General features: G+C 39.2%; 3 protein-coding genes across 3 annotated transcripts; 1 reads left to right on the top strand and 2 right to left on the bottom strand.

Annotated features, from left to right (window-relative positions):
- Positions 1–122: 122 nt before the first annotated feature.
- ndufb11 (NADH:ubiquinone oxidoreductase subunit B11) lies at positions 123–3211 on the bottom strand. Its single transcript, XM_026368906.1, has 3 exons — positions 2982–3211; positions 1901–2031; positions 123–331 (listed from the first exon to the last, which is right to left on the bottom strand). The coding sequence occupies exons 1-3, from the start codon at positions 3153–3155 to the stop codon at positions 202–204; spliced, it is 435 nt and encodes a 144-aa protein (XP_026224691.1). The 5' UTR covers positions 3156–3211; the 3' UTR covers positions 123–201.
- Positions 3212–4547: 1336 nt separating this feature from the next.
- Positions 4548–13862, bottom strand: tbc1d25 (TBC1 domain family, member 25). Its single transcript, XM_026368443.1, has 7 exons — positions 13696–13862; positions 12192–12301; positions 11898–12052; positions 11504–11631; positions 11221–11409; positions 10815–11090; positions 4548–9987 (listed from the first exon to the last, which is right to left on the bottom strand). Exons 1-7 carry the CDS (start codon positions 13738–13740, stop codon positions 8308–8310), a joined length of 2583 nt encoding a protein of 860 aa, XP_026224228.1. The 5' UTR covers positions 13741–13862; the 3' UTR covers positions 4548–8307.
- Positions 13863–14997: 1135 nt separating this feature from the next.
- Positions 14998–23548, top strand: ccdc22 (coiled-coil domain containing 22). Its single transcript, XM_026367491.1, has 16 exons — positions 14998–15455; positions 17061–17238; positions 17492–17624; positions 17798–17904; positions 18608–18692; positions 18864–19033; positions 19252–19467; positions 19591–19761; positions 20199–20318; positions 20401–20517; positions 20887–20988; positions 21222–21329; positions 21646–21741; positions 22165–22224; positions 22329–22403; positions 22829–23548. Exons 1-16 carry the CDS (start codon positions 15406–15408, stop codon positions 22940–22942), a joined length of 1902 nt encoding a protein of 633 aa, XP_026223276.1. The 5' UTR covers positions 14998–15405; the 3' UTR covers positions 22943–23548.
- The last annotated feature ends 144 nt before the right edge of the window (positions 23549–23692 follow it).

Here is a 23692-nt window from a genome sequence, read left to right as displayed (position 1 = left end):
TGATTTCACTTTACTGTTTTAGGTTGTCTCAGCAGCACTCTATCAATCAGATGATGGAAAGAATATAGTTATGAAACATTAAGTCACTGGTTTAAAGAAGTTACTTTCTTCACACACAACAATTAAACAATTAATACATCCTTTATTCTATCAGAGTGAAATACAATAATCATGAAATACAGTAAGAGGACGCCGCACATCCTACTCCTCTCCAGCTGTGGGCAGAACGATCTTGCTTGGGTCGTAGTAGTTCTCGTCTATTAGGGGAAGACCCTCCTTCTCTCTCTGCACGATCACACGCTCTGCCTCCCGTCTGGCCCACTGCCGCATTCTGGAAAAACATGTACGGGAGATAATGTAGTCAGAAAGAGGATAAAGATAAATGCTAGCTCGAGGCTGAAGCCAGTGCTGACATTTGCAAAGCACTATCTTATTTACAAGATAGAACTCTAGTGCAACTTCCCGCACTTAAACAAACAAACAAAAAAAACTTTCTAATGGCACTGCAATTGCTTTAAACGTCTATCTGATTACTTACATTTATAGCTTTAAACCTCACTTGTAAGTCACTTTTCATAATAACATAATAAAAAATATGAAGCTGCAGATAAGCTAAAATAAACATTTGTCCCACTGGGAGGACATTTGCAATATTACAGCAGCGAAAAAGGGCAGAAGTAACAGTAGAGTTAACATTACATATAAATGAGATACAAAAGACAAAAGGAAAAGCACAAAAGAACTATATTAATACAGCTATGGATGATACAATGCAGATGGCTGGGCGATGTATTATTGTGCATTTGTTGTTGTGTTTAGTGAGTTATTTTGATAGGACTTTTTTTAATAGGACTGTGAAAATGCTTCGGCTTAACCAAAATCACATCTGCCAGAAATCTAACTCCAGGATTTGATGTGTTTGTGGCAAAACCATCAAATGACAACCAACAGATTTTAAAACCTGCTGGATGTGAATTGTGGCTAAAAATAATATAGAATCTGTACAGTGTCCAGCTTAACAGCCGAAGTAAAAGACTGTAAAACAAAAAAATTAAGCTCAAAGGGATAAGAACTAAAGCTTTTTTTAAAAATCTGCTCAGACGGTCTTGTTTTTATTAGACAAGTTGATGCAGACAGGAGAGGCAGGACATAAAACAAAGTCCTAGGTCCAACTTGAACCAGTATCTGCTTTAGCCATTCAGATTTATTGATTTAAACATATTTATTAATGTAGTAAGTACTATTTCAATGGAAATGTGCTTTTACGAAGTTGTGAGACTGTGAATGTGAAGTTCCCTTTCTTTTGAATCATTCACTACACTGTCTGAGGACATTCAGTAGCTTCAACAAGGTTTTAAATTCTGCCTCACTGTTTCCCCAGGAAATTTGGCTTTTGTCTGAGAAATTCAATTTGAATTATATTTTTTTCCACATTACAAAAATATAGCTTTGTGCAAATTAAGTTCTCCAACATATAAACTAAAACTAAAATAAACTAAAAATATTGATTTGAAAACTGTTCTGCCTCATCTCTGGTGAACTTAAGAAATACCATCTCAATTTAGGCCTCGGTTGAGTAAAGTGAGTGCAAACAAAGACACTGTCAATCATCAGGTGAATAATTAAAAAAAATGTTCTGTCCAAAGCTTGTAATATATAAAGCAAATAGCTAAAATGACTTAACTCTAGAACATATTTCCAATTTTATTTTAAGTGTTTTACAGGTGGATTGATTAAGCTTTATGGAGGTTGCAGTTTGTGATGATGCTCTTGTTGCTCTGCTCTTGTTGACATACAGTCAGACACTGACACTTGGCCACATAGTTCATGTTTTGTGCATTTTCTGTATAAAGAAAAGCACAAAATGAAAACACTTCTCAGTTTTGAACAGTGAACTCACCCATGATCTGGTAAATAGTGGATAAATGTTCCTCCGATAACAAGAGCCACAGAGATGCCAAAGAAGAAGCCCAACCTCATGTTCCACTTGTCCACCACAGGGTCACTGGAGAAACCATGGTAATCTGGATTCTGACAAAACACAAATGGGAACAAATTATAGTGTATACAAGGCATCAGTCATGGTACACACGGACAGATGGTTTTGCTGGTTTGTTTGCACGCACAGAGGAAGTTGTTTATAGTAACATTCATATAGAGACTCCCTTGACTGAAAAATAAACTCAGATTTGCTCTTTCACTCTCTCACAGGCTTATTGTTGAATTCTGCTATTTTCTGAGCTCCCTTCAAGTCTGTTAGAAGGAGAGCAATACATTATGGTTTGAGTAATCATCCCCCTTTTACTCCAACACACAGCCACTTGGTCTCAGAAGTGATATATTAATCTGAAAACAGAACATCTGTGCGCTATCAAAGCAAAGGGGGGGGGGGGCAGGTGACTTTAAGTGGAAAACAGCTGTAGGGAGAAATCTCAACAGCTGGAGTTAAGCCAAGCCAATCACACACTGTAATTAAGAGTAAAAACGATGCTGTAATAGTAGAATACCATAATTTTTACATTTTTGTAGATGGTGAGATGCACAGCAGAATGATTTGATTCCAAATGATTAGAAAACTGTTTAATCATTCATGGTTCATTCACACGTTCTCCAGAAACACATCCACTGTATATACACAAAGACCAAAGAGCGTAAAATAACAACATTACCTCATTAATCTTCATTTTACACTGCTAATGAGCTTCTTTCCTTTCACAAATCTAACGTTAAATGTATCATAACTAAATGTAAACCTGACCTGGTACAACGTTACTTGACTAAGCTGTTAGCTAACGTTAACTGTTAGCTAACCCAGCTAACACGTTAACTGTGCTGCTATTTTTAACAGAATCATAAATAAATTTAGCAACAGTCGTTGTGATTATGTGTGAACTAACACCTGTTCGGTCAGTAATCAGGTACGAAGACTAACGTTACCGTATCACGGGGGAACAGTAACGGTCTCACGGACAGAAACTCACCTTGACATACTCGTTGACCTCGCCGTGTCCAGCCTTCTCTGCGGCGGGGTGCAGCTCCGTCACCGCGGCCGAGCCCGCAGCACCGCTCGGTTTCGACTGAGAGACGAACCGAGCCGATGGATTAGAGAGTAATCGGGGCAAAACGGGCCCGAGCCGTGACAGTCGGGTCAACATTTGGACTGTTTGTGAAGGAGAATGTTGACCCGGAACCAGAAACAGGAGATGTCACCCTTCTTCTTCTTCTTCGTTCACTTAACTGAAAGGGTGTGTTACCGCCACCAAGAGGTGTATGACGGTACTGCAACAGAAAAGAATCGTGAGCATCTTTGATCCTTTTTATTTTAATTTAGATGAATAAGACTCAAAAAGTTCCAGTATCTCTGAATATTTCACATTGCGTTTACTGTTCATACAACAGAAATAATGTGTATCCCTATGTCTAGTTTCCCACAATAATGGGGGAGACTGCTGACTTGACTGTTGTCCAGAAGGTGAAAGGTGGAAAATTGACTGGAAAGGAAAGTGTGGTAGGAAAATGTGCACAAGCAACAGAGATGACTGCAGCCTTAAGCAGATGGTAAAGTGGAGAGTGGTGCAGAAGCATCTTAGCTGAGTTAGCGAGGAAAAGAATTGGACCGTTGCTCCGGGTATCCAAAGTACATTTTGCATTTTATTTGGACACTAAGATCAAAAGATGTGGAGACAAATGGAGATTGAAAATGTTTGAAGTCCAGTGTAAAGTTTCCACAATCAGTTGTGATTTCATGTCATCTGCTGGTGTTGGTTCACTGTGTTTTATCCGAACTCAATGAAACCGTCCACCACGGGATTTTAGAGCATCATCTGCTGACAAGTTTCATGAAGATGCTAATTTCCTTTTCCCACAGGATTTAACATCTGCCCACAGTGCTTATATTACCACTAATTGGTTTTCTGACCATGATACTACTGTGCTTAACTGGAAAGGTAACTCACCCGACCTGAGCTACAACTTGGGCATTATCAAGAGGTAAATGAGAAGCACCCAACGTAACAATAGAGACGAGCTGAAGGCTATGAACTTTTTTTTTTCTTCATCATATCTTAATTTGTGGTTCTAAAACAAAGTTGCAGAACCTCTGCAGGATCACGTAACATATCACAAACTTTACAGTAGTAGCATAAAGTTCAAGCTTGTTTTTCTTCACAGTTCTCACAAAGCTTCTGTCATCTGTTGTTTTCTTTAGCTCGCTAATTATAAGCATGTTGCTCAGTGCACCAGTGGTTTCTTTCTTTTATGAGGCACTACCAATTGTTGTATTGGTTATGTTTTTAAACAGATGCAGAAGGTTTCACTGTGTGGTTGAAAACAATCAGTTTTGATTTATACGACCAACTACATAAAAGCATTTAAACATCTTTACTCCTTAATGTTTTCTCTTTTCAATTACACTGTAACCTATATTGAAGTTTTACCATCAATAAAGCCAATAAACCTGTGTTCATACTGTACATATCAGACCAAAGCAGACTATAGCAGGAAACTGATGCACAAAGACAGAATGTGCTTTATTGCTGATTGATTGAACATTGTTGTGATACTTAGGGTCAACAGATCAATGTTCAGCTCCAAACTGAACTTCTTACATGTTGCTCATGTGACACCTGATCAAAATGCAAGAATTATAGAGAATTAATAGCAACAAAACATCATAATATAATTAGAAGGTGTTCAATAACCTTTTAGGCTATTGCAACAATTCACAAATCATCCTTCAAACAGACACTCGCATTGATAATTATTTATTTGTGTCCAATATACAATCAGTAACACTGTTGTGTGTTGTATGATTAAAAAGTTTAACTTGTGCACATATATCATTTAATGAGAAATGTTTTTTCTTTTTTACAAATGCACATAATTCTAGCTGATAGTCCAGCTACTTCAGTTACTTCAGTTCATTTTAAATATGATTTAAATACTGATATACAAAAGGAGGTAATACCAAGTGAAAGAGTAATAACTGCAATAATCACATGGATGTTTTCAAAGACATGAGAATTACTTTAGTTTCTGTTTAAAACAGAAGCACTCGTCAGAAAGGGATTTCCCTTTTGGAAGTGGAGCCATCACATTTCCAGTTAAACATTAAAGATTTACAGTAAGAGAATACAGAGCCTTGAAGGTAAACGATGCTGAAATTAAAAATAAATGACCATTTTAAGAGACATGCTGCCTGATTTTGTTCCCATGTCTACAAGTTCCAAACTTTTCCCCATTTATTAAACTGTATTAAGCTCCGAAACATCAACTAGGAGCTGGGACATTGGGAATTTTGGGCACTGCGACAAAATCAGAACACATAACTGTAACTGACAGATTGTCCATTCTCTCTGTGATGTTACAACCATGCACAGCGCTTTACATTTATAATAATAAAATAATAATAATAAAATGCAGCGTCTGCTTTAAATCTAACTTTACTGAAAACATGTTTTTACCTTTTTAATTTGTTTGGAATAAAATAATTTGAAAAATATTTCTGGGGTGCATGTTCAGCTCTTATATCCAGTTACATTACGAACAATTATAAACAATTTCAAACATGGATGCCCATTTCTACCAGTCAAAAACTAGAAAACACTGGTTCCTGTAGGTCAAAATTTAGGTAAAAACTAAAATGTAGACTTAGTGTTTCATGATTTTGACTCAGTAGCTCAATTCTGACAAATAAATGTTGAAAACATGCACATTAACATTTCATCTTTTCCTGGCAGAAATAAAGATTTTATGTAGAAATACATAGACTCAAGGGAATTTGGCGAACCTTCCTTTGCAGTGAACACCATGCATGAAAACAACCAGTTGCAAGTCCTCTTAAAATCATAGTTTGGTCAGAGCTTTCCAGCTAGAGCCCGGACTATTAAGAGCACAAAAGAAAATATAATGAAAATAAAATAAAAATCAAGGCTACGTATTAAAACCAGTGAGGCACTTCTCTGCCACAAGGTTGCACACAGGCTTACATTTTTGTTACTGGTCATATAAAGTGGCATCGCATTATATAAGTTCTACTTTCCCTTTACCTACAGCAAGCGGACGAGTAAATATAAAGACAGCCATATATGATACCTGCAACTGTGCGTTAAATTACCATAATTTACACAAATATTTCCATGATTTCATTGAAAACATAACACACAGAACAAAGCAAAACAAAAACAGTCTTTGGGAAACAGCAATAACCAAAGTGCTAAGAGATACATCTCTGAATAATAACCCAGCAAAGCATTAAATAATGTACAGTACTTATTTACTACGGCTGTAGTTTGAATGTATGAGCCCTACATCAACAGAAAGTTCGTACAATCTGGATCAACACCAAATTGCACTGTACAGTACTGTGCTCACATATCTTTATAGTGTAACATGGTTACATGACAAGAGATGGTGCTTTGTTCTAGCTGTAGGGATCCTTGTTATGTACCACAGGTCAGATTTAAAACTTTATCATCAGCTGAGTCACATTCAAAGATGAAATATAGACAAAACAAAACATAAGTATAGTATTAACTGTATAAGAGTTATTCCACTTATATTTACCCCCTATTACCTTAAACCCTGTCACCACTTATAGAAGCAGTAAACCATTTAAGTAACAACAAACCATTAGAAAGTTTTACTTTGCTGATAGTAGCTCGTGGCAACAAGATAACAGGCTTAATAAAGCACACAACTTTAGCTCATCTACAACATAAAGAAAATACACTGTATGAAAGGAAATTTATAAGTGATGGAATGTCTGGGCAACATGATTCTGTTTAGACTCAGTTTTACTAGGATACCAAGATGCAATAGCACTAGAACCAGACAATGATGCGTGAATTTGTGGGCTTAAAGGAGCATTCCACTAATTTAGTGTTGCACTTCTATAAAGTTGGGGAAACTGTGAGATTAAAAATGGTCAAAAGTGAAGCAGCAGAGGCAAAAGCAACTTTTAGTCACTAAAAGAACTTACATTGACAGTAAAATAGAGGATCAACAGGTTTCATCAGGATCTCTTCATTAGAACTTCCCTTATTAGTCAATGCCCGTGTTTTTCCAACTCCACACACCCAATGATGTAACGTTGGATTTCCAGTATAAATTCCCCAGCTGAGGTCATTCTGACATCGTTGGGAGATATTTTCTCAAGGTGTTTTCAGACAAAGTGGAACAAATGTAAGTTATTAGCACTGAATGTGATTGGACTTATTTGTCTGTTTATTCGTGTAGGAGCTGCACAAACATTCACTGTTGGCAAACAGAAACACCACCCATGTGAGACAGTGCACTTCTGAACCACAGTGTTTCTTTGATTTTTTCTGTCTCTATGTGTAACTTGTTAGATCTTTAGAAGGTATTTTCTTTATATCAGAAATGTGTACAGTCTTCTTATTGTAGAGGAGCTAACAGGAAATAATAAGAGCAAGATTTAGATGTGAACTAGTGAAGCTTTAGTCTCAAATACTCAATTTAAGTGTTGATTTATTCCACGGGGACAGCAAATATCTGCAAGATAACAAAACACAGCTGAAGATATAATAAGCTTCCAGACCACTGATGTAAATTTTGGTCTTTTCCAAATGTTTCTATTTGAAACACAGAGCACTGAGTGCTGAACACGCATCTACAATAAATGTCATGCTCTATGTTTCTATTGTATGTAAATTTATTATTACCCTTTAAGGTAATTGATAACAGGCCTTACCAGGATTTTTAGACAGTTAAGTACAGTTTGTGCAGTGGCCTTGTTTCTAAGAGCCATCATGATTTTATTTTTAGTCTGCTGAGGACTAAGACCTTTGCTGAGTTGTTTCTGTAGATGTTCTTATGAACAATAGTAATACCAACTTTACTTTCAACCAAATAAGAATCTGGATTTTCCCTTCATGTTTTTAAGAGCTTGGGCACTTTAGTTAGGACACTTTCGCAGCTTTTTGAACATAAAAAATGCTTGTAAACAAACTTAAGAGGGCAACACAGGCTAAATGCACCAAGTGGCTCTACTTTTGTTGATTATAGCAGAACTCAGAAATCCCAAATGTCTGACCGTCAAACCTAAATCACAGGGTTTAACATGTCATGCATCAGCACCCTCAGAGGACGCAATGGATATTAAGCCTTTTGTCCCCAATTCAAGGACAGACAAAAAAACATTTTACTGACTACATACATAAAGGAATATGTATTCAAGCATAAACAGAATGAGACTTTTAAATGCCCAACTCAATGTGGGAGGCTGTCTAAAAAAAGATGTACACCTCCACCTCACTCAGGATGGTAAGCCTATAATGTATGGCACAATCAAGAAGTGAGAGAATGGGAAACTTCAGCTGTTGGGGAGGGAATGGTGGTTGCGAGGTTATAGGTTGAGTTCGGAGATGATGACTGAGGTGAGGCTAAAGGGCTGTAAATGGGCCTGACAGAGGTGGGTGAAGAAGGGGAGAGTGGAGCAGCGGTTGCTGTTGTTGGGGAGTCCGAGCTAACTTCATCCCCCTCTTCTGAGTCCCACACTTCACTCTGCAAGTAGTCTGCAAATAAGGCCTTGGCTCGTTGCAGTACCTTGCTGAGGTTGTGCCGCCGCACAAGGCGATCAAAGTGCATGGCCATCTCATTGTAATCCAAGCTGTTCTTAATGATGTGGTCTCGGTGCTCCAGCAGGATGGACAGGCACAAAAACAACATGAAGGGATTGCCTTTGCCAAACTCTTGAGGAGGCGGCAGGGAACACGGCTTAATGCTGGTGGTTTCGGCTTTTGTAGAACTGGGTGTATTAGCTGTGGTGCTGGGGGATTTGTTGCCAGGTGAAGGGAGGTTGTTGGAAGACGACCTGCTGCCAGACAGCGAGGAGCCCCTTCCAAAGGATAAAATTGGTGAAGAGAGTAAAGATCGATTCTGAGTATGGGAGGGAGAAGTAATAGATGTTTTTACAGTGGAGGTTGTGGGTGAGCTGATCTCTGTACAGCTAAGTACTTGAGCAGAGGAGGTTGATACTTTTGGGACAGGTAAGGCCTCTCTTCCAATCATTGAGGATGGGGATTTTGGAGCAGAGTCTGGAGAATCAGCAGGCCAACTGGGGGGTGAAGGTGAAGATGCAGGAGAGACAGAAGAGCCAGTCTTCCAGACTGACAGGCCACTAGGAAAGACAGGAGGTGATGACATTGAAGAACCATTGTCACAGTTTTTTATGAGAGGTGTTCTCTCTCCTGGATCCTCCTCACTGTCAACAGTGGACTGGCGCCTTGCGATGCTAGGTATTGACTTTGAAGCCACTACACCTTGTGGCTGCTCAGCATCCTCCATATCAAAGCTATCTTCATTTCGAGCAGTATAGTATTTAAACTCTCCAAAACTAGTCTGTCTTTCAAAAGCAGGAGTCTGTAAATCTGCCTTTTCTGCGCTCACTCGATGAATATCACAATCACTTCCTTTTCTTGTGCCTGCATTTTGCCAGTCTTTTTCCTCTATGATAGCATTCCTGTTCGCATCTGGTTCTTCTCTCGAAGGCCTCAGCATATGTCGTCTACGTTGCTTCTCCTTATGTTCCTTTTCATCTTTGAGGCAGTTCTCAACAACCTTTTCCTTGTCTTTGCGGGTCATGGCTTCATCGGTCTCCAGTGGTGGTCCCATAAGCTCCACTTCAGTTTCAGGAGGATCTGGGGGCAGGGAGCTCCAAGTAACCTCTAGCATCCTCAAAGCATCATCAAATGCAAACTCTCGCTTGAGCTCCAGAAGCAGCCAGCGGTAACAGAAGAAGAGGTCATCAGCGCCTCGGGATACCAGATAGGAGTAGAATTCAGGATCAGAGTACTGAAGAAGCAGCTTTAGATGCTGGAACTTAATTGACATGAGCTGCCCATCTGGCCGGAAGTTCCCCTCCAAGCGCTTCATAATTCCACAAAAGCAAATGAAGGCATGTGCCTCATTGTCCATAACTGCAAGTATAGGGGAGGCAATATCACTCATACCTTGACAGTATGAGATCTGAAAAACAACACATCCACACAAAGTTACAGAAGACTACAGTTTACAAAGGAAACTGAGAATGAAAATCAAATAATACATAGTAGATATGCATGCTATAATGAAATAAAAATGTAGACATCAGAGCAGAGAAAACTTTAAGAAATTAAGTATTCATCAACAGTTATTTAGTTTAAGATAAACCAGGACATTCACTTATCATGCAGAATCTTGTTTCTAAGCAGATTAGTGATATACAATAACATTTGCTGGACATGATAGACCATTTTAACATTATTGTTTGCTGTATTCATTCATTCATTCATTCTATGTTGTTCTCTACTTTTGACTACAACAAGCAACTGCATTATGTTTATAAGGATGTTCAAGGTGAAGGGTAGGTCTACTGATTAAGAGTTGGTCATAATTAGCATTCTGAGTGCATCTGTATGTAAATGAGCCTGTACCTGCAAAAGCAGATGCATATTTTCGCTCATTGTGTGAAATTATGTGTGTGTATTTGACTAATAATTATATTTTTCATAGAAACAGTTCCTGCACACATATTCAGAAGTTTTGTTTTAGCACTGTGCATTGCTTTCTGCCAGTGTCTTTCAGGGGGTGGGTTCTACTTGTCATTTCCATTTTATTTACTGGCAAAATACCCAGAATAACTAATGTTTAATATTAATGAATCTTTTATCAAACATTTTTCTATTTTTGTTTTGTGTAATTACAGGTACAAATTGTATCACTCATTTTAATGTTGAAGCAACTCATACACTGTTGACCTTTCTTAGACCTAAACCCTAACAAGCTAACTGATTAAACAAGTATGATCTACAAACCTGTGGATGTGTGATGGCAAATGTAGTGAGCAGATCAGTGAGGGCAGTCAAATGTGGACTGTCTTCTGAGCCCGCATAGTATGGATGAGCCCGGTCAGTCCTCAGAACATCTTTGAGAACATTTCCACGGATAAATTCAAGATCTTCATGATTGACCTGGCCAGTCCACTCTCTCTTCAGCTGATCGTACTCCCTTGTTTTCCTCTTCATGTAGTCCATTCTTTCCTGTCCACTCAGTCCATCAGGGTAGACATTCAGGAGGTACCGCCAGACAACCTAACATCAGACAATGGAAATGTTAGTCATTAATCGATTAAAGAGCGTTATAAAATACCAATAATATATATGTCTGCATAACATGGGATTACTATGCTAATGAAATGCTAATAAAACTCAGGTGATATACCTTACGTAGTGAAGGCTCCACACCACCATGGTAAATTCTCAGTCTGAGTTCCTCAGGTCGTGTCAACTGGCCTTGTCCATTAAGGTAACTGTGAAACTCTGCATCGCTCAGAGGAGGCTTAAAAGGCTTGATCTCCTCTCCATAAGACCAACTAAAGGCTTGCTGGACTCGGGACAAGGTCCGGCCCACCTGAACAAAAGTAACATATGAGCAACAAGCCCAACTTGTACAGAATACAAGGTAAATAAAAAAATCCTCTGAATTAAGTTAATGAAGGAATAACCTGGGACAGTAGTGACTGGGTAAAGGGGAGAGCTGCAGATGCCAAAGACCTAGTCCTCTCTGCAAAAAGCTGCTCTGAGCCAATAACGTCTTTGGGGCTTATGATGTCCCAGTCTTCCATAACAGGACCTGTAGTTGAAGGAAAGTAACAGAGTCAATAGCTTATTTTAAGTCTTATTTATGCTTCCTGCTTAAAGATAGGAACATTATTTTTCAGATATGTCATAGAATAATTATGAGGAGCCCTTGGGAACACAAAAATGTATTTTGCTTGCTATAATGATTCATTCATCATCACATGTATGTTCTGCATAAAATATATGTAAATAAAATAAGTCCCTCTATTTTGCATTTTAGGGCTGGTTATTTCGTTTAAAGATGGATGGTGTTCTTACTGTCTTCTGAAGGTTTTATGTCCATCTTGAGCTGCAGATATGGTTTGGCTGCACTGACAAATGCAACGTCCAAATCCCAGTCAGAAACCAAGGACAGATACATTTCAGCACCACTTCGATCTCGAGACAGGTAACTGATGCCAAAATTCCGCTTCCTAGTTTGAAAGGCAAATGAAACAAGAAGATGCTGACACACATTTTATAAGTAATGCTAGGAAAAACTGTAATTTCTTTTTTATCTAAACATCTTTAACAACATCATTATGCAACATTATTATTCTAGGGTGACCTTACCCGTTTAATTCAAAGGCTCTGATAAGTATGTGTTGAAGAACCTCTAGTGAAGTTATCTGAGGATCAACAGCAAAGGAGCGAAACTCCACAGGAAGCACCCCATCACATTTCTAAAAAGCATTAGATCACAATTTTGAAAGGATCATCATTGTTAAATGCAAAAAAAATTACAAAAATCATGATACCACTGAAAAACTGTAGCCTGTGTAGTAAACAGTATGTTCACTGCAATGTAGAGCACAGTTTCACATCAAAAAAGTAGTAAAAGGTGACAGTGAGTTGAAAATGGTGATAAATTGTGTTCTTGATTATCTATAAAAAAGTGGAAACAAAATATATATTGTAATGCTTCTGCTCTGATGAAGACCCAATACGGTAAAAACTGGTTTATTTTAACCAATACGCCAGACTAAATAAAAGGTTTTAAACATTCTTACTCCTTGCTTCACACAAACAACCTACTTTTTTTCAAACAATCTACCATGTTGTGTACCATTTAGAGGATTTTAAGAGATTCTGGCGCCTTAGTGAGTGACACATGCTCACAAGACCTCTAATTCAATTCAATTCAATTCAATTTTATTTGTAGAGCGCTTTTTACAATTGACATTGTCACAAAGCAGCTTTACACAACCAAAGAACAGTACATGAACAGTGAATGTGTATGAATCATGAAATCCTCCTAATCCTTTCTTGTTTTTGCACTGTTGAATCTTAAGTTAAGAGGTGACTGGTAAACAAGCTATAGCTGTCAGAAAGTAAATTCAATAATATAAAATGTATAGTTCAGTTATTTGCTGCTGAAATGTAGTGAAGTATAAAGTAGGACAAATGAACACAACTGAAGTAAAGTACCTCAAATCTGTTCTTGCACTTTCTAATAGATGTTTACAATGTAGTGTGCATTGTGCTTTGCAAATTATTGTCATCTAACCCTAACCCATCTGTTTAGCTACCTTTTACTATTTTCTAATTAAAGTAAAGCAAGTGACCACACTAAGGCTCTAACACAACAGTAGTCACGAAGCGCATTCACGCGTTCGAAGCGGAGGAGAAATGTTGATACTGTTGGCGTGCCATACCAGGTGACGTCAGCGTGTGCGGGTTCACAGCTTTGGGATAAATCATAATGTTGATAATATCTCGACAATGTCCTAATAAATGGTGATTGTCAGCGTGTCAGATAAGAAGAGGTGTTAAAATGCTTCTGAAATAACGCGATAAAAACAAGTGATTCGCTCCTGTAGCTGTTTTATTCAGCAAAACAAACAATGTGGCGATAAACAAAACGGACTAACGCAGGTGGCCGCGGAGAGAATAAACACACGGCTCTAAAGCAAATGTCCCACGATGTTTAGCGCTAAATGTGACATATGATGATGTCCGACAGACAGCTACAGACAATATACGAGCAGACAATTGAATAAACAGGATAACGGGGCTGCTAGCTAACTACCAGCTGACGTTGGCAGACTATTTGTTGCTCAGACCTTCATGATCCTACCTTGACTTTGACGCGAACCACCCCCCTCTCCTCCTCGCCTGCCATTTTAAAGACTCCGTTTCGGAACAAGGTGTCGGTTCGTTCTGGGTTCTGTTTTCCTTCTACACCGACATGGTGATCAATAACATGAACGACAGGGAGGGGGGGGGGACACCAGCCGAGTTCCTCCAGTCCGTGGTTCTTCTTCTGCTTCGATTTCACAGTGTTTGTGTTGATCTGTGTTGTCGCCACCTGCTGGATTTACATCGTCATCGTTCTCTTCACTAAACCCTAAACTTCAAAAATAGGAATTTATCTTTTAAGAATTAGAAACAATTTGACAAAAGAACAAGTGAAAAATGTACTTGGTAAAATTTCTTGAAATAGAAATTAGCTGGAAAAACTTTTTTTATATTGTGTTTCAGAATAAGCTCAAAAGTAGCTTTTACTTTTACATGTCAATATCTTAATTTAAGATTTATTTAATTTAAGATCATAACCATCATAATAAAATCATATTTCCAGTTAGCTGAAAAATGTTACTGATATTGTAAAGTGTGTATCATTGTAAAGGCTACGATAATGATAATCTACATTTAGGACAACCACCTTCTTACAAAAATGAACACAAGTCTTGCAAAAATATACAAATACATTATAGAGGGACCCAAAAGCATAACCTCACTACTCCTGTGGTCTGTTTTCTAACATCTTTCTAACTACATGTTGGTAAGTCTTTTTTAAGACACAGATCTGGGATGGAGGGATTTATCAACATCCATACGTAGAGAATTTCACCAAACTGCACAAAATGAGAACAAGAAAACTGAAACAGACGAAGAATAAAGAAACTCCTATTGTGGACTGGGAAAGGCAGATGGATGTACACATAAACAAACATAAACACAGTACAGTCGTAAATAGCCTACGTGTGGAAAAAGGTAAATTTTTATCTAAATATTTGCATTAAAAAGTCGCTTTTCATTGTAATAATGATTCACCTGGACATGAACTATCTCCATGTTCACACTCAGGCAGGGTTTGGACTTTATTCTTAATCAGATACACTTTAAATAGCATAAAAGGAAATAGAACACACAAACAATATCGTGTATTTTTATGGTTTTATTTGCAGGTTGTGGTTCACAAACAACACACTGTTAAGAAAATTCAGCAATTATTATTTTGCAATGTTCCAGTCCTCGTGATCCCAACCTGCAGCTGACCAACTTCACAGCACTCTTCCGGTCATGAGATTGTGTTTTGCGGTGCATGCCGGGAAGTGTATTTCTTAGTTACTCGCTCGCTCATTCGCTCTCGGCAACAACAAGCCGACAGAAAACTCGACGTCCCAGTTCCGCTGCTACATTCTCTTATTACTTCATTTCCACACCAGACAAGCCATAAATGTCAGATTTGCTACGTCTGAAGCAGCAGACAGCGCTGAAATGTTTAATTAGGAAATACAGCTGAGCCTTTTACGAAAAGCTTGTTTGTAGCACAGCGTTTCAAATGCGGTGGAGACGTCTTGTTGATTAGCAGCCAGTAGCAGCCTTGCTAGCAGCTAGCTCCTAGCTAACAGAAGATGGAAGCTAGTTGTGTAGCTTGCTTTTTATGGGAAACCCACACTAATATCAGCTAATTTGATGTTATTATTACACCTGCTAGTACTCGATGCATTACTGTGATCCCACCTGTTAGCATTTTTGTATCTTCAGTGAAGCTACAGCGATGGAGGAAGTGGACAAAATCCTGATTCACGCCCTCAGACAAGTCGGCACGTAAGTACCAGCAGCGTTTATTAAGTCATTCAGGTTTGTGCACAGTGACAACTTAAATACACGTTAGGCTAATACAGTGTCTGCTTTAAGTCAGAAACACATGGAGTAATTAACTGTAGCGTCAACAGCAAATTCAGCATATGGTGATCAGTATCAGTAGCTTCCTAACCCAGAGCTTTTTGCAGACTTCGAGTTTAAATTAATACAGGTGCAACTTATGCTTCTCAGTCTACGTTCAACAACCCATAATGACACACGAATACATCATGTAGAAAGTCCTGCAGATGTATTAGAAATAACAACTTCAATCTGCCATTTACAGCACAGTCAGACCCATGATTAAGTATTTTGCCAAAGCTTCTATGATGATTTTCTACAGGGACTCATTAAGTCCACATATTCATTTTTCTAGCTGTATGCTACTCATTCCCACCAACATATACAATTTCTTTAAGCTCAGAAGCCCCTTAAAACTGGTATTTTACTCCCTTAGTCCATCTTTAACCAACATAACAGTAGATCAGTTGTGGTAAATGACATCCTCCATGTACACACCAATTAACATATTTGTGCAATAGACATGCTGCCACACACACTCACACACGGATCAAACAGACAGACGTTGTGCAATGTACCTGCAGCACTTAAACTGCGGCTCCTTTTCTTGTACAATCTTCTTATTTGTGTCTGTTCTAAAATGTATATTTATTACAGTTATATTTTTTAAATATAGGAATCATTGTAATTCTGTTCTGCCATGCACCACCACCCTTTAAATACAATCAGGCTTGACTTGAACCTTAACTTGTGTGAGGACAGTGATAGAGGGTTAATGTTTGCTCCAAAGCTGTTTAATTTACAACTTTGTGAAATGCTTTTGTTATCCCTGTAGTCATGCTTTGTCTCTTGGGTTATTTTTACAACCCCAAGCTGCTTCCTGTCCCCTCCTGTTTTTGAAAATACCATGCCAGTTAATTTCGCTAAGTAGATTTTCATGTGACTGTTTACTGCACATGTGATGTCAGTTCACGCTAAAGCAGACTTTTATTTCTGGACTTTCTCTTTACTCTCCACATTTATACTTCTCATCTCTGACCAGTCTCCCTCTCCATGCTGCTAAGAAATTTCCATGATGCTTCCACCACCATCCTACACTGAAGCAATGATAGTAGCCAACTGATTAGCAGTGCATCGTTATGGTTATGAGTTAAAGCTTTGTCTTGACAAACTTTTTTGTCATATTCTCAGGGACATTTAAATGCTGTTCTGCATATAACATAAAATAAAGGCCTGACTGGTGGGGTTTTCCTGGGATAGTCTTCATTCTGTCAGGTTCAGTCTCATGTCTGCAAAGGACTTCTGGAGGATGACTTTTTGAAAAGTCAGGGTGGTTTTAGATGATTCACCACAAAACTGTATCACAGACAACTACAAAGAGTTTCTAGGACATCATGGCTTATATCAGTTTAGCCACCGGGCACAGTTGTAGGCTATACACATAAAAAACAATAAAGGCAAAAATAAAAATGAGGTATTACAGTTTAAAATTTGAATACATGTGCATATTGCCAAACAGTGTCTTAACGTTTGATTTGTGATCCACAGGGAGGTGAGTGAGGAGATCGACAGTGTCAAACAGTTCAGCAGTGAGCTGATAGTGGAGGCAGTGGTCAGATGTATCCGAGTGATCGATCCAGGTCTAGGCAGTGCTCTGCCCACCTCCCTTCCTCCAGGCATGTCTGCCCGCTTTAGAGTGGGCATGAGTCTGGCACAGGCCTGTCAGGTAAAACACCTATGAATAAATAAACTTTTGTTTACATCTTCATTCTACACACTCACAGTTTTTTTTATGCAAATGGGCTTCAACAAATTGTGACAATATGTCATAAGTTGCCACTATAAGGTCTAAGCTTACCACCATTAGCATTAATGACAGCCAGTAAATGTAATGCACTGTGAAATAATTGAAAGAAAACCTAACAAGTAAAGCTCAAGTGACCACAGTATTATTTCTAATATATCATGTTGATTTGCAGGACATTGGTTATAAAGGAGAGATAGGCTACCAGACTTTTCTCTACAGCAATGAGCCGGAGATCCGCTCTCTGCTCATGTTCCTGGTGGAGAAGCTGCCCAGAGAGAGTGCGGAGGCCTCAGATCAGCCGACGGGTACTATACACACAACATGATTGTATATGAAACAGGAAACGAATATTAATGTGATCTGTGATGTATAAGAAATCAAAATGGGGTCCAAGAAAATGGTTCTGTTGCATTTTCTAAGAAAACATATTACCTCGATAAGAGCAGATTTAGATACACTTCTTATTCTTGTCCTGTAGGTAAATCCGCGGTCCTCCAGAGAGCCATCGCTGCTGCAATTAGAGCTCAGCTGGCTGTGCCCTGGCTGCCCACAAACTGCAGACTGCCACTGCACGGTGAAACACAAGTAAACTCTTTAAAATTGCATTTTGTTGTGGATCAATTCTAACACTAACCTGTGCATGGCAAATCCAGCTGATTTAGATGAGTCAGACTAGCTGCATATGTAACTTCTGTTTATTTACACTGTGAAGCTGCTCACACAGTGACTCACCATTTAGTTTGGAAAATATGAACAAAGAGGTAGCCAGCAATCTGATGCTGTGATACGACAGTGGCAGGAGTCAGGGCCAGCAGAGACTTTGTTCAGGAAAAATGAAAACTTTTTCAATTTTTGAACTAAAGCATTAATACGAAAGATCAATCACAACAACAACAACATTAGCTGTGCACAGCCACAGCTGAGGCACATGAATATCATAGTATTAACAAGAAGAAAAAATGTAAATTGAAATAAAAAGAAGCAAGACCTTCATAAGCTGAGTCTGCTGTGTCAGTGACCTTATGCAGATCAATAATAAACCTTTAAATTGAAATATGGATTAAATAATGAACAAATTTAATTAAATGATTGAATGAAACACTTAAGTACTGAACGAACCTCCAGGACTGTACCTGTAATGTAATGCAGGTAAAGCACAAGTATAATACTTGTACATACATTTACTTGCACATTCAACAAAATTTGTTTTTTTACCTTTTAATTTACTGTATAGTTGGTGACATGCAGCAGAAAGTGTTGATTTCTGACTCTTTACTTTTCTGTTCAGGGTTCAGGAGCATTGCACAGCTTCCATGTTCAGCCCCTCAGTTTACCATACTGCAATAAAGCCCCCGCAAAGAAGCACATGAAAGGTAGGCTTCCCTTTGCACATGTAGCTCATGTAAGATGATTTCTTGTGAGCTCTGATTGCTGCAGTTTGTTATGAGCTGGTAGTCTGGTCTGTGCAGGGAGTTCGACTGTTGACTGCATCACAAAAGACAAATGCAGAGGTAATTGGAGTAAAATGTGTGCTGTGATTTCAGAGTTGAAGAAATACCAGCGAGACATTCTTCCTCCTGTGACCGCCCAGCCTTCCCATCATGCCTCTGTGGTGGCGTCCATAATGGAGCAGCACACAGCTGAGCTGACTGCTGCTCAGGAGTGGGACAATGAGTGGAACAGTCAGGGACTCCTGTCTCGCCTCACTCCACAGGCACGTCATTTCACTCTTTGCAGTCATATCATCCTTGGTGCTGTCATTAAAACTCCAATCAGCAGATGTTGAACCTCAGTTATTCTAGAAAATGGAGCAATTGTGCCCTTTCTGCCACTGGATTTTCCTGTTGATATGCATTTATATAGATGTATACTTTGCTTAACAATATATTACAAAACATCTCGTGTTTAAATAGTTTGTCTGCTGCTAAACAGGAGTACCGGTCCAGGAAACTGACCCGGCTGCATAAACGCATTAAGGAGCAGCTGCGTTCTGCTGCACTGTCTTCTCCTGACAATTCCTTCAGTGGTCCTCGCTCCACCTCGGACCTGAGTGAGCTGCTGCAGGCCTTCAGAGGCTCTGCCCCCTCAGGGGAAATCCTGACCAAGGGCACCCACTTCACCCACACACAGAAGTTCACCTTCACACAGGTGAGAACCACTCCACCACAAAAAAAGGCAACAGAACAGCTCGGTTAAAAACAAATGTCTCTGCAGTGACAGTGTTTAACTGCTGTGTGTGTGTGTGTGTGTGTGTGTGTGTGTGTCCTCCAGGAGTCTGCAGCATTAACCCCCACCATCCCTACTGGGCGTCAGTCAGAGGGCGATAACCAGCTCCGTCAACAAGAGGAGCTGGCTTCACTTCAGCAGCAGCTCCAGCAACTCTGCAGTGATGTCGACCAGCTTACAGCAGATATGAAGCACATGACTGTGACTAATACACAGGTGAAACACATGCTCACACCTTAGCTGCATCACATTGCTCACTTAGTCACAAGAACCATTTTCACATCACTTCTGCTCTCGCCAGGCAGCGTATAGCTAAGAATATGTCTGATAAGAAGCTGCTGAATCGACTGAAAAGCCATCTACAGGTGCCAAAAATGCAAGTTACACTGCAACAACTAGGCCGACAGCTGACCTGGTGTGTCAGAGGCTTAACAGACTAATGTCCTACAGTAGCCTAGACGTAATTTAATTATTGTAAGCTACTGACACAACTGGTCACTTATTCAATGTATTTGTTATGTGAAAGACTTGGAGGGTGACACAAGGCCAGATTCATTGATTAAAGGAGTAATATCTGCAGCAGCAACAGCCATGTGTCCGAAAAGAGCATAATGAACACGGATGATTGACGCTTCATGTGTGATACGTTGCAGGTGTTGGATGAGTTGAAGCAGCGAGAGCTGAGAAACTCTGACGAAGATGAGAAGATGCAGGTGAAGAAGAAAACGATCGACCTGCTACCAGACGCAGACAACAACCTGCTGAAGCTTCAGGTAGGAGGGCTGAGGCGCATCTCTGACATATGCAGACATGTCGAATCCAGATTTGGTGAAACCTGTGTGCTCCTTCCTCCAGGATCAGGTGGAGGCCAGTGCCAAGCGGGTGGTGAATTTGGCCTCTCAGTGGGAGAAACACCGCGCTCCGCTCATTGACGAGCACCGCAGACTCAAAGAAATCTGTAGCAACCAGGATGTAAGTGGACATCCACGGTCTTGTGCCTTAGTTCTGTAAGACAAAATTCAGTTTTATCCAAGTTTTGAAAGCCCCCAACGCCAAATAAACAAAAACCAACGTAGTGATTCAAGACTCAACAAGCAGGAAACAGATTTCTACAGATTTGACAGAGTTTACAGATAACCTTTAATTGGAAATTCAGGTTAATAAAGCACTAATATGTGATATTTAATTGTAGTCCATTGAATCTCTCCTGGTTTTTATCATTTTTTGGCTAATATTAAATTACACTCAATCTGATATTAAAAGGATCTTTTTCAACACTTTCGTTACTTTTTAAAACCTAAAACTAATTTAAATTCTGTTAATTTTCTTAATTTTCCTCAGCTCGAGTCATCCAAAAAGCTGTCTGAAATCAAGTCTCTGCACGACAAAATCCGCGTGTCGACAGAGGAAGCCAAGAAGAAGGAAGAAATATACAAGCAGCTGGTAATGGACTGACTCTATGTCTCTTCTGAAAGTGCTGTCAGCTGATCTTTGGGTGTATTATATGGGTGAATTATCCCAACACAGGTGTACTCTCCAGTTAAGTTAGTTGGCACAGGCTTGTTTGAAATTCTGTCCCTGAGTTGGTAGTGGACTTGTTTGCACAGTTAATTATCTTTGGCAACATGATGAATGTTTAAAATGTGTGATTGTTTATGTTGCACTTGTTTTCTTAGGTAACAGAGTTAGAAAACCTTCCTCAGGACGTGTCTCGATCAGCGTACACTCAAAGGATTCTAGAGATCGTCAGCAACATCAAGAAACAGAAGGAGGAAATTACAAAGGTGAGGTTAAAAAATTATTTGTGAATGTTACTGATACATAAAGAAGCAAGAATGAAAATAGACTTCAAACGTAGACAGATTTTGATTGTAGATGTTTTTATATTTAAATGTCTATAGACAGAGGCTGTTTGTACAGCAAATATTGAGATAGATGAATCTAATTTGTTAGATTAAACAACAGAAGTATATAAAGCAACAATTTTAAAAGGACGGCAGTTAATTCCAGGTGGATTGCTGCCGTCAGATGGTTCGAGCTTTGAATTTCTGCTTGTTTATCGACATTCCTCCTTAAACCTGTGTTGACTTCTGATGGCAGATTTTGTCAGACACTAAGGAGCTCCAGAAGGAGATAAACAGCCTGACAGGAAAGCTGGACCGGACCTTTGCTGTGACTGATGAGCTGGTCTTTAAGGTAGCAGAGGTTTTCTTTGTTAATCAGAACTTTTGTTGTGCTCCGTTTTCATTTATTGCCGACACGAGAACATAATGAAATGAAAGCTTAGCATGAGCCTTTTATATCTGGAGTGAGTCCCTTTTCATGGAGGAGTAGCCCAGAACTGACACTGGCTCTACAGAGGGAATGTTATGTTTTGATGTTGAATTCTCAGATGTATACAAGGATTGAAATGGACGCAGCTGTAAAAATGAACCCTTGAATGAATTTAGTGACTGACCCTTGGATCTAACTTTACATTAACAATACTAATGTATGTGTTTTGCTTCATCTTCATGGATAAATTCAATTATAAATTCAATAGATTAGCAACAGGACCTGTACAGTTATTAAATGGTTGTATGTTCATGTATGTGTTGATTTCATTCTTTCCACATGTAGGACGCCAAGAAAGATGAATCCGTCCGCAAATCCTACAAGTACTTGGCTGCTCTGCATGAAGTACGTCATCGTGTTTGTCAGGATTTCTTACACAGAATTTTTACTTGTTGTTGTGATTAGAGAACATGCTCCGTTTCATCTTTGCATCTTTCTTTTCTCTGTAGAACTGCAATCAGCTGATCCAGACCATCGAGGACACTGGTACAATTTTGAGAGAGATTCGTGATCTAGAGGAGCAGGTAGGACTGCGTGAAATACTGCGGCAGGATGTGGTTTGACCAGCTAAGTCTGGTGGCTGGCAGGAAGACCTACACTTTTACATATATCGTGTAGAAATGTAAAACAACAACGCAGCTTTAAGGAGTGCACAGTTTTATGTATCTTGATATTAGTCTTATTATAATTTGATAATATTCCTACTACACCATTTTCTGACTCTGTTATACTTACAGGGCTTTCTCTTATTTTGTCGAACCCATTGATTAATTCTAGGCTAAATGTCAGAAACACGTTTCCGTATAATGCTGTGCAGTTCAACTGCAGCACAAACTACAGCCTCCATAATTCATGGTTAGCTTTAATAATCACAGATGTGCAGCATCTGTGTATTGGAAACACAAAAAGCCAACATGTGTATTACATGTGCGTCTAAACTTTTCCACAGATTGAGACAGAAAATGGGAACAAAACTGTGGCCAACCTGGAGAGGATCCTGGACGACTACAAGGCCATTCGACAGGAGAATGCTGCACTCGCTGCCAAAGTCCGAGAGGGCTGAAGTGCTCCCCGGTCTGTTCTGCTCTGCTGCCGAGTCTGACGTAGTAAAACTTGGAGCCACACATGGAGCTGGAAGGGGCTGAAGCAGCACTCCAGGTACCACACTGAAGAGACTGCTGTTCATGAACACCACCCTGTTGCTGATGGAGATCTGCTTTTTGAGAAAGACGAGCTGATTTTTGTATGAAAACTAATCTGGCATTTTAATGCACAACCAGTATGTTTGGATGGAGAAGACTTAGTTTTTCATTTCATATGGATTTTTGTGGCTGGACGTGCTCTTTGAGAGTTTGTTCTCTAGTTCACACTGGACAGCAGAAAGTGCTGTCACAGCTGTTCTGTTCTAATGGAAAGCTATTCATATTTCTGTATGACATGTTTTCATAATATATATTGATTAAAATCAAATCTTACAACTTTTAATACAATAATCATTCCATCATGTTGCAGACATCAGCTGTTTATTTGTTGACATGATTATAGTTGAACTTAATAATGCTGAGTGAATGGCATTTGAATGTAGTCCATTAATACCGCCGAGCCCCATCAGCAGAGTATTGTTGTATGTGTGGCACCAGCTTAAATAAAGATGCCTTACAAACTTGAAGATCAGCTCTTATTGATGATGAATAGTGGAAGTATGTGTCCAGGGTCCTAAAGGAGTCTGAAATTACACAGGAAAATCTAATTCTGTCTGCAATGTTTAATTTATAGGATAAAAAGAATAAATCCGGTGTCAGTTTGAAACTTA

This window comes from Anabas testudineus, chromosome 7 (assembly GCF_900324465.2).
Source record: "Anabas testudineus chromosome 7, fAnaTes1.2, whole genome shotgun sequence".
Classification (NCBI taxonomy): domain Eukaryota; kingdom Metazoa; phylum Chordata; class Actinopteri; order Anabantiformes; family Anabantidae; genus Anabas; species Anabas testudineus.
The sequence above is the reverse complement of the archived record's forward strand: the minus strand, read 5'-3'. Positions and strand labels throughout refer to the sequence as shown.

Bases quoted from the DNA above. Each gene is read 5' to 3' on its own strand.
- tbc1d25 (XM_026368443.1), bottom strand. From the start codon at position 13,740: ATGGCAGGCGAGGAGGAGAGGGGGGTGGTTCGCGTCAAAGTCAAG. The intron at 11,632-11,897 runs GTAAGAACACCA...CTTCAACTACAG, and splicing joins CATAAAACCTTCAGAAGACA to GTCCTGTTATGGAAGACTGG. The intron at 9,988-10,814 runs GTTTGTAGATCA...GTTGTTTTTCAG, and splicing joins TTGCCATCACACATCCACAG to ATCTCATACTGTCAAGGTAT.
- ccdc22 (XM_026367491.1), top strand. From the start codon at position 15,406: ATGGAGGAAGTGGACAAAATCCTGATTCACGCCCTCAGACAAGTCGGC. The intron at 20,989-21,221 runs GTAATGGACTGA...TTGTTTTCTTAG, and splicing joins AAGAAATATACAAGCAGCTG to GTAACAGAGTTAGAAAACCT. The intron at 22,225-22,328 runs GTACGTCATCGT...TTTTCTCTGTAG, and splicing joins ACTTGGCTGCTCTGCATGAA to AACTGCAATCAGCTGATCCA.
- ndufb11 (XM_026368906.1), bottom strand. From the start codon at position 3,155: ATGTTGACCCGACTGTCACGGCTCGGGCCCGTTTTGCCCCGATTACTC. The intron at 2,032-2,981 runs GTGAGTTTCTGT...GTGTTTTGTCAG, and splicing joins AGGTCAACGAGTATGTCAAG to AATCCAGATTACCATGGTTT. The intron at 332-1,900 runs GTGAGTTCACTG...ATGTTTTTCCAG, and splicing joins CACTATTTACCAGATCATGG to AATGCGGCAGTGGGCCAGAC.